The 10,000-nt window shown below is 41.0% G+C and overlaps 1 protein-coding gene across 3 annotated transcripts in view; it reads left to right on the top strand.

The window, feature by feature from the left end:
* The window catches only part of LOC135113223 (sodium-coupled monocarboxylate transporter 1-like), a 105,013-nt gene that overhangs the window by 48,634 nt on the left and 46,379 nt on the right, over positions 1-10,000 (top strand). For all 3 annotated transcript variants that reach the window (XM_064028392.1, XM_064028390.1, XM_064028391.1), the window contains exons 2-3: positions 4,713-4,846; positions 5,647-5,835. In XM_064028392.1, the coding sequence (XP_063884462.1) occupies positions 4,713-4,846; positions 5,647-5,835 (323 nt within the window). The remainder of the gene's footprint in view (positions 1-4,712; positions 4,847-5,646; positions 5,836-10,000) is intronic.

Below are 10,000 nucleotides of genomic sequence, written 5' to 3'. Positions count from 1 at the left end.
ACTCCACTTTCAGCCCTAGGAGCGTTAAAGCAGTCTCAAAATTATTTAATATTCCTCAGGCCTCATCTAGACTATGCTGTGCAGTTCTGGTCCTTATGTTATAAGAGTGATTCATGTATGTTAGTCAGTATGGGGTAAAACAATTAAAAAGAGACAAAGTATGAGAAATATTCCTCAGGAAAGAAGATAAAGCGCACATATATACATTTGCTGAAGAAACGCAAGTTTAGAGGCTCTATAATAGAAGTGTTTAAGTAACATAAGACATAACAACGGTAATATAAATAAATATGACTACATAGAAGTAATAGGACGAGGCAGTAGACACCTGCCGAAACGATAACTACTCCCAGTGTTGTCTAAAACACTGTTCAGGGGGTGCTGTGAACTTATCATTAAACCCAGCTGCGACCTCACTGAACGTTTCCCTTTGCGTCTCACAACACAAGGGTGCAGTCACAGCCTGCCCTCTAAAGACAACTCTCTTCCTCCACACAAAACTACAACCACCTAATAACACACACACCCTTCACTCAAAAATTTTTAAAATTATCATGGCGACTCTTACACCAGCCTTGGAGTCCCCATCTGGGGAGGGGACCATAAACGTCCCCAGGTCGGACTGCCTTTCTGTCGACAACCCCAAGTGTCTTGACACCCCTCTCAACTTTTTCTTCATTAACTTCTGCAATATTTGGGATCTAAGATTTAATTTTTAATCTGTAGAACACCACCTCTCATCTTTTCCTCACTGAAACTCAGGTGTCTGAGGCAACTGACAGTAGCCCCTTTTCTGTTCTCTCCTACTTTCTCTATCCTCATTTTCCATCCAAAGCTGGATGTTGCGTTTATGTGCGCAATGACTTAATCTACTTTTGTGCCCACACTCTTGAATCTTCAGAGTTTTCCACCATCTGGTTACGGCTACAGAGTCACTCTCAAACTAAATTTATCTGTGCTGTATACCTCTCACCTAACTCCTCTGATTATAAGAAATTCTTTGACTACTTTACTTCTAAAGTGGAGCACATTCTAACCCTCTTCCCTTTCTGCAGAGAACTCCATTCTTGGAGACTTCAATGTTCACCACCAGCTTTGGGTTTCTTCTCCCTTCACTGACCATCCTGGTGAACTAGTCTTCAACTTTGCTATTATCCACGACCTAGAGCAATTGATGCAACACCCTACTCGTATTCCTGACCGTCTTGGAGATACGCCCAACATTCTTGACCTTTTCCTGACGTCTAATCCTTCTGCTTTTGCTATCACCCTTTCTTCTCCGTTGGGCTCCTCCGATCACAATCTCATATCTGTATCTCATATATCTGTATCTCAATCTGTATATTGTCCTATCGCTCCAATCCCTTCTCAGGATCCCCCTAAGCGAAGGTGTCTCAGGCGTTTTGCCTCTGCTAGTTCGGGGGACCTGAGGAGGTATTTTGCTGATTTTCCTTGGAATGACTATTGCTTCCGTATCAGAGACCCGTCTTTGTGTGCTGAACGCATAACGGAGGTGATAGTGTCTGGCATGGAGGCGTACATTCCTCACTCTTTTTCTCTACCTAAACCTTCCTAACCTTGGTTTAACACAGCTTGTTCTCATGTTATACATGATAGAGAGGTGGCCCACAAAAGGTACTTAAGTCTTCCATCACCAGAATCTCATGCACTTTATATTTCTGCCCGGAACCATGTTCTCCAACTAGCCAAAAACTCTCATTACCAGAAAGTGTCAAAACCTTTCAAGATCTAACTCCCTTCGTGACTTCTGGCATCTAGTCAAAAATATTTCCAATAACTTTGCTTCTTCTTCGCTCAGACCTTTGCTAAAAACTCTACCTTGGACGATTTTGGGCTTGTTCCTGCCTCTCCAACAGCCTCTGACTACTTCATGCTACCTATTAAAATTCTTTGCAATGATGTTTTCCATGCTCTTGCTGGCCTAAACCCTCAGAAGGCTTGTGGACCTGATGGGGTCCCTCCTATTGTTCTCCGAAACTGTGCCTCCGTGCTTGCACCTTGCCTAGTCAAACGCTTTCAGCTCTGTCTGTCAACATCTCCCTTTCCTTCTTGCTGGAAGCTTGCCTACATTCAGCCTGTTCCTAAAAAGGGTGACCGTTCTAATCCCTCAAACTACCGTCCTATTGCTTTAATTTCCTGTCTATCTAAAATTTTTGAATCTATCCTCAACAGGAAGATTCTTAAACATCTATCACTTCACAACCTTCTATTTGATCGCCGGTATGGTTTCCGTCAAGACCGCTCTACTGGTGATCTTCTGGCTTTCCTTACTGAGTCTTGATCATCTTCTTTTAGAGATTTTGGTGAAACCTTTGCTGTAGCTTTGGACATATCAAAGATTTTCATAGAGTTTGGCATAAAGCTTTGATTTCCAAACTACCCTCCTATGGCTTCTATCCTTCTCTCTGTAACTTCATCTCATTTCTGACCGTTCTATTGCTGCTGTGGTAGACGGTCACTGTTATTCTCCTAAATCTATTAACAGTGGTGTTCCTCAGGGTTCTGTCCTGTCACCCAATCTCTTCTTATTATTCATTAATGATCTAAACCAAACTTCTTGTCCTATCCACTCTTAAGCGGATGATATCACCTGCACTTTTCCACGTCTTTTCATAGAGGTCCAACCCTTCTACAGGTAAATATTTTACACAGGGAAGCCACAGAACGCTTGACTTCTGATCTTTCTAAAATTTCTGATTGGGGCAGAGCAAACTTGGTATTGTTCAATGCCTCAAAAACTCAATTCCTCCATCTGTCAACTCGACACAACCTTCCAGACAACCATCCCCTCTTCTTCAATGACACTCAACTGTCCCCCTCTTCTACACTGAACATCCTCGGTCTGTCCTTTACTTATAATCTGAACTGGAAACTTTACATCCCATCTCTAGGTAAAACAACTTCTATGAAGTTCGGTGTTCTGAGACGTCTCCGCCAGTTTTTCTCACCCCCCCAGCTGCTAACTCTGTACAAGGGCCTTATTCGTCCATGTATGGAGTATGCTTCACATGTCTGTGGGGGATCCAATCATACTGCTCTTCTAGACAGGGTGGAATCAAAAGCTTTTTGTCTCATCAACTCCTCTTCTCTAACTGACTGTCTTCAGCCTCTCTCTCACCGCTGCAATGTTGCATCTCTAGCTGTCTTCTACCGCTATTTTCATGCTAACTGCTCTTCTGATCTTGCTAACTGCATGCCTCTCCTCCCGCGGCCTCGCTGCACAAGACTTTCTTCTTTCTTTCACCCCTATGCTGTCCACCTGTCTAACGCAAGAGTTAACCAGTATTCTCAATCATTCATCCCTTTCTCTGGTAAACTCTGGAACTCCCTGCCTGCTTCTGTATTTCCTGACTTGAATTTCTTCAAGAGGGAGGTTTCAAGACACTTATCCATGAGTTTTTGACTACTGCTTTGACCCTTTTATGGGGACTGGCATTTCAGTGGGCATTTTTTTTTTTTTATTGGATTTTCATTGCCCTTGACCAGTGTCCCTCCTACATAAAAAAAAAAAAAAAAAAAAAAGGTACATACAAGCTTAATAAAATCATGTTAAAGATAGGAAGTAAGTGATTCGTAAATAGAGCAGTAGATACTTAAAATGTACACAGTAATCAGGAACTTTAAAATAAATTTAGAGAAATTCATGGATAAGTATGTTTCATACAGGGACTACCACGTGAAAGGCCTACCACGTTAAAGGCCTTATGGCAAGTATACAGCTTCCCTTACATTTTTATGGTCTGAAATTTTTTCCAAATATTATTATGAAGTATCGTTTGTTGTATTATTATTATTATTTTTTTTCAAGTTGTTACTGATGGTTTGGCAGACAGTAGTTGCAATAGTAATAGTTCTTATCTCATTTCTATAGAAACAAAAATTCAAAGCAAGTTTTCCTTTTCCTCTCATGTGCCGTACATATAGCTGGAGGAAACTGTGAATAAGAAGGAGTTTCCCTTTATATTATCGAATATTTTTCAGCTTTTAGATACGCGGCTCCGTGGTGCTGTGGGTAGCTCGCCAGACTACGAAGCGGCAGGCATGCTCAAATTCAGGCGCATAGTTCACCCAGATCTTTTTTTTTTTTTTCTTCTCCTTCTTTTGGAGGTGTTATTAGATAAATGAAAACGCGGGGAAGGTAAACTGTGGAAACCTGGGTGTTACCCAGGCCCTTCTCCCTAAGGCAAGGGATATCATCAACCACAGGCTCAAAAGCCAATGTGACGGCAATGATCGGTAAGGGTGGCGCTAGGATATGAGCAACTTTAACACATGCGTAAAGGTGAAGCAGCACTGCAACAAACTCTGTTCAATTTCTGTTCCTATATTACCTTTTCCTTTACTAGCTTTGGATAGTGTAGAGGTCACAAACAACCTTGTAGTGGCAAATTAATTTAATGCTGATCTTCCTTTATAGGAATGTGTACTAATGACGATCACTGATTCAAACCTCAGTCAAGACACTGTCTAGCAGGAATTATTATGCAAAACAGATGAAAAGATGAAAGTGTTAGTTACATACTTGTTGCATTAGTGAGGTGGAAGAAATAATAACGGGAAAAGCCCGGTCTGGTGCAGTGCCGCATCACTTTGTTGATGCCTTTCTCACTGGTACGTTTCATTTTCCAGAAAACAAAAATATTTACATGACTTTGGAGTTTAAATAAGACCTTACATTCACCATTCCACAGGTAACCCGACGGAGATCTACTTCCATGGTACGCAGCTCAGCACCACCCTACTCGGCTTCATACCCGCCGTCATTGTCATGCATCAGATCACCATTCCTATCTTCTACAACCTCAAGATGTTTTCCATCGCTGAGGTAAAATTATATACATTGAAGCTGGCCCACATGATCATGGCAATCAAATTATTCTGGTTTACATGACGGAAAAGTGAGTAATGAAACCAACAGTTATATCGAATAAAAAATAAACAAATAAATAGTGAAACTCTTTATATAAATATTTATTTTTTTTATTTATTTATTATTATTATTATTATTATTATTAGTAGTAGTAGTAGTAGTAGTAGTATTTTTATTTAATTTTATTTTATTTTCTATTTATTTATTTATTTTTTATTTATTTATTTATTTATTTTTTTTTTCATTTTGGTGTACACAGATAAATATAACTGTAATAGGTGATTACATGCACAGTCCCAATCTATGGTCAGCTATGTACAATATAAGCATGAATGGAATGCAGTAAATTTATTTATTTATATATTTTTTTTTTCATTTTATTTTATTTTATTTATTTGTTTATTCTTTTTTTTTCTCTTTTTACACCCACCACCAGCAAATATGGCCACTCATCACTCACTACCGGTGTTCCGGCTGAAGCTCGGCATTAGTAAACACACTGGTCATCATCCTTACATAAGAATGCGAATTAGGGAAGAAAAATTATTTCAGCTGTTACTAATTGTTACTTATTGTTACCAATTGGTAGTCTCTAGAAATGTGACAAGAAAAGAAACCAAAGGCAGCGTAATCCCGTCCGTCAACGCAAACTCTTAAGGCAATAAACTTAATTATCATTGTGAGGTATTACTTTCTTATTTATGAATCTGCAGAGAAGCAAAATGTACATGATTCTTATGAATACATGTGTGCAGTACTTGGAGCTGCGATATGGGAGCGCTGCACTGCGGAAGATGGGCACCACTTTGATCCTCATGAACTTTTGCGTTTACATGGGCATGTGCCTCTATGCTCCGGCTCTCGCCCTCGCCACTGTCACCAACATCTCTCCTGTCAATTCCATCGTCATCGTGGGAGTTATCGTTACCTTCTACATCACTATCGTAAGTAAATAAATATGGAATCACATATCAACTTAGTGTCTAAGACTCGTCTATGACCTTTGTGTGTGTGTGTGTTTGTGTGTGTGTTAATTCTTTATTTTGATTTTCATTTAGATGATACAGATGACTTGGAATTTATCCAATTCAAACCTTGAAAACGGCAACTCCTTTAGAGGCAAAACGAAATACAGAAAACAAGCAGTATCCATTATATGGATGGGTAGAGGCAGCTAATAATGGTGGTGCAGGTCGGGTTGCAGGCTGGGGTTACGGGTAGGTCGTGGGGGTTGTGTAGGAAGGGTTATAAAGATTGTCAAAGGGTGACAGCAGTGGGAAAGTGCGAACACTGAAGGCGCGATTTCTGTCGCGGAGTTTGCTGCCCGGTAAACGTGGAGACAGCTCACACAAGGAGTTTCCAGTCGTTTTCTCCCCGCCCACGTGTGTGTGTGTGTGTGTGTGTGTATATATATGTGTGTGTGTGTGTGTGTTTTACAGCATGGATATAGAAAAAGTAGCGTGTGCCTGGGCATTGTATCGTTGCAGGAAGCGGAGGAATGGGATGAATGATCTTGTTTTATATGACCAACTAACTCATGACATGTATACAACTTTGTATCCCAAGGGAGATCATGAACCCAAATTCTCCAGCAAGAATGTCTGTCAAATTATTCGACGACCTCTTACACAAATTCAAAATGACATCTTCAACAGGTACGTACCATAATGAGGTAATACTCTAAGTCATTCATCTTCTCGTGATCATTTGACTCTGTCTCTGCTCTTTAAGTGAGTGTCCACCCGGAACTCGTGCTTGTCTCGGCAGGCGATGAGGCTCCTAGTCATCATGAAATTGTGACGTTTGTCGCCTCGTGAGTAGTATGGCTCCATACAAACCTGAAGTCACCGAGACGCGACAGGAAGAGTTATCTCGAGTCGCGTGACAAGTGACTGCGTGTGTTATTAGTCCCAAGAAACCATGAGCCGAATATGGCATCTACCGAATTCGTCCTCAGAGCAGCGAGATGCTCACTCCGTGATGGAAGGGCGCAAATGATGCATCGAACCGTACATCTGGCATGCTGTTCACGCATTCGCTGATCCCGAGTTCAAGATGGACCTCGAGTTAACTAAACCGGCCCCACCTTCGCTCTTTTGTAACAGCCATTAAATTCTTACAAAACTTTGAATTGAAGTTTTCAAGTAAAATTTAACTAACCTAACCGAAATGCTTCGGCGCTGTGGTCCCACGAGTTGTTGTTGCTTCGCCATTATCACTGAGTAGCTCATGAATTTCTAAGGAGTCCTCGTTCACGATTCATAACATATCGACGCGCTAGGAGTAATCGTAACTCGATGCAAACTTTTTTTCCATTACTCATAAGGTTTATGAGCCATCTTACAAGGTTTATGAATTGTATCCAGCTCATAACAGTGTTATATCGTCCTCAGAAATGTAAGTGAAGTCTTTGATAAGGTCTGGCATGACGGCCTAAAATGTAAAATTATACAACTGCAATTTCCAGCGACAACACACACACACAAAAAAAAAATAAATAAATAAATAATTAAATAAATAAAAAAAAAATATTCTGCTTGTTCCTAAACGAAAGACAAGTTACGAGTTCCATCAACAACGCAATAGTGATACGATAAAGTTACAAAGCGGTTCTCCAAGGAAGTGTCTTATCAGCTGTACTTTACACTCTCTACTCTAACGACATTCCTAATGCAAGTCCTGGCTGTTTAGATATTATGTACGCAGATGATGTAACACAAGTAATAACAACAGCAAGTAAGTCTAAAAGAATGATTAAGCTACGAGCAGAGAGAGTAGAATGCGTAAAGATATGAAAAAAAAAAAAGGAAGTTTAAGGTATTACCAATTGTTCAATACATGGCGAAAGACCTTATAATAAATGGAAAAATAATTATGAACAGTAAAGAGGGGAAAATACTGGGACTTAAGCTGAAAAACACCGGCCTAGTTGGTAATACACAAGACAAAATTAATAAAACAAAGGCAATAATAGCTAATTTATGGCGATTCAGGAACTTGACATAAAATTAAAAACAATGTTAATAAAAACTCTTGTAATCCCAAAAACGTATGTGAACAACTGTTTTTCAGTATTATGTGTGCATAGTATGTGTTTCATTATCTGAATGACTGTGCGTCAATGTACTGGTGAGTGTGGACCAAAGACTACTAAAGTATCCCATACAACTTACCTTGCCAGGCCAGCACAGCTGCAAACTTACCCTGAGAGACCAAATCAGCTGCAATACTCCCTGAAAAGGAAAGTAAAATAATTAGTAGAAGATGAAAGACTTGATCAACTTGTATGGATAGCCGAGTGACTGATCATGTGGAGAGAAAAAAAAAAAGTGAGTGATGAATGAACGGAGGAATGAATGGAGAGTGAATCTTAATGAATATGTATGAGTATGTATAAGTGTGTGTGAGAGAGGGTGAGAAGGAATATGAAGGATTAAAAGGAAGGAGTGCAACCAATATGGTAAACATATAAGAACAATATGTAAAAACAGCAGCGTGGATGGACCACGCACTATTGTCTTCTACTCTTTCCCGTTTCTCATGTTGCCTTCTCTCTACTTCATTCTACTTCTCTTCACCCCTACTTTCCTATCGTTCGCATTCACATTCCGACTTCACTTCTTCCTTGAAGATGGTCCGTACCGGACGTATTTTTCCGAAGTCTATGGGAATATATGCGCTCACCTATGATGACGTCCGGCTGTAGCTCCGAAACTAGCCACTGTATATTCTCAGAAATATTCTTATTGCGATTCCCACACAAAGTTACTTATTTACTCTTTAAAGAAATATAACCCGACCTAAACCTAACCTAACCTAGCCTAAACCAGTCTAGCGTGTTCAAGAGTGGTCGGCACCTACTCTTCCAGACTTGGGAAATATCCGTACCGGACCGAAAGACATCTTGGGATTAAGATGGAATTTGGGACTCTCCTAGCACGACGATCAACGCCAGCTCGTCAGAAAGATTAAACCTTGTCGTGGTGGGCGGGGCTTGCGTGTCCTTATGAGCTGGCGAGCGAGGCTAGAGGGGACTTCGGTTCCTGCTCCAGCCTTCTTATGGGGAGAGGGCTAACCCATCCTAACAAGGTCGCCAATGGGTAACCAGACTAAATGGTTCCCAGAGTTAGGCAGCCAGTACGTATCAACGGTGCCGCTCACCAGAAGGGCCATCTTTTGAGGTCGTTCTGTGTTGGTTGTTTGTCTGGGCTGGGATGAGTTGTTAGGTGAGGTCTTAGCTCCGTCATGGACAAACTTTCGAATCATGAGGGGCTATTTTACAGAACGAGTGGCTCCTATGTGGACGAGGTACCTAGCACGGCAGGCAGCGCTACGCTCCCTTCATAGTCCCAGTAGGCGATTTCCCTTGCAGCCGTTTTATTTTTATAATACCCATATGAATAAATATAAAAACTCCTCTGGCCCTCGAGGGACGGTCGACCAAGCCCTCAAGACGTCATCCTCTAGTCGTGATGGTGTTGTGCAGGCAGGAGCTCGTACTCTCCCTCCTGTTGCTTCCCATGGTGAAGACCCGCTGGGTCAGTTGTTGAGTCTTGTCGTGACACTCTCATGATTATTAATGTCTATGCATCCATGTCATACCATGCTATACACTCGGTTTTCAAGCCTTTCGTCGTATTTGTCTCAAATACGACGGCGATTGTCTCTCTAATCGGTGCTCTGACATTTACATCTGACGTTGCTGTCAAAGCTGCCCTTGAGGCAATAAATTTTCTGCATCTTGGAGACAACAACTTAATTTCTGAGGTCATTCGCTCAAGCAATGCAGTTGACAGCGAGAATAATTATTGCCTAATGTCTTTGATGATGCTGAAGAACGTACTTTCGAAGTTCGCCACCCACCTACAACTTACTGGTTTGTAACATATTATATGGCAGGTCGAGAAAACTTTATTCACGCTGTCTACAAAGGAAGTTTGGAGTGCTTTCTACAAATAACATCAAGAAATGTGCTAAATGTGTCTTGACCTGAGCTAAAGATTTAACACAGGGCGATGATGCTCCTGCATCCTCCATGCCCTTCAGATGGAATCTTTGAATCTATCAAGCCACACCGAGCATTCACTTACTGTACAGGACGTATTCACT

This window comes from Scylla paramamosain, chromosome 25, assembly GCF_035594125.1.
Source record: "Scylla paramamosain isolate STU-SP2022 chromosome 25, ASM3559412v1, whole genome shotgun sequence".
NCBI classification, from domain to species: domain Eukaryota; kingdom Metazoa; phylum Arthropoda; class Malacostraca; order Decapoda; family Portunidae; genus Scylla; species Scylla paramamosain.
The sequence above is the reverse complement of the archived record's forward strand: the minus strand, read 5'-3'. Positions and strand labels throughout refer to the sequence as shown.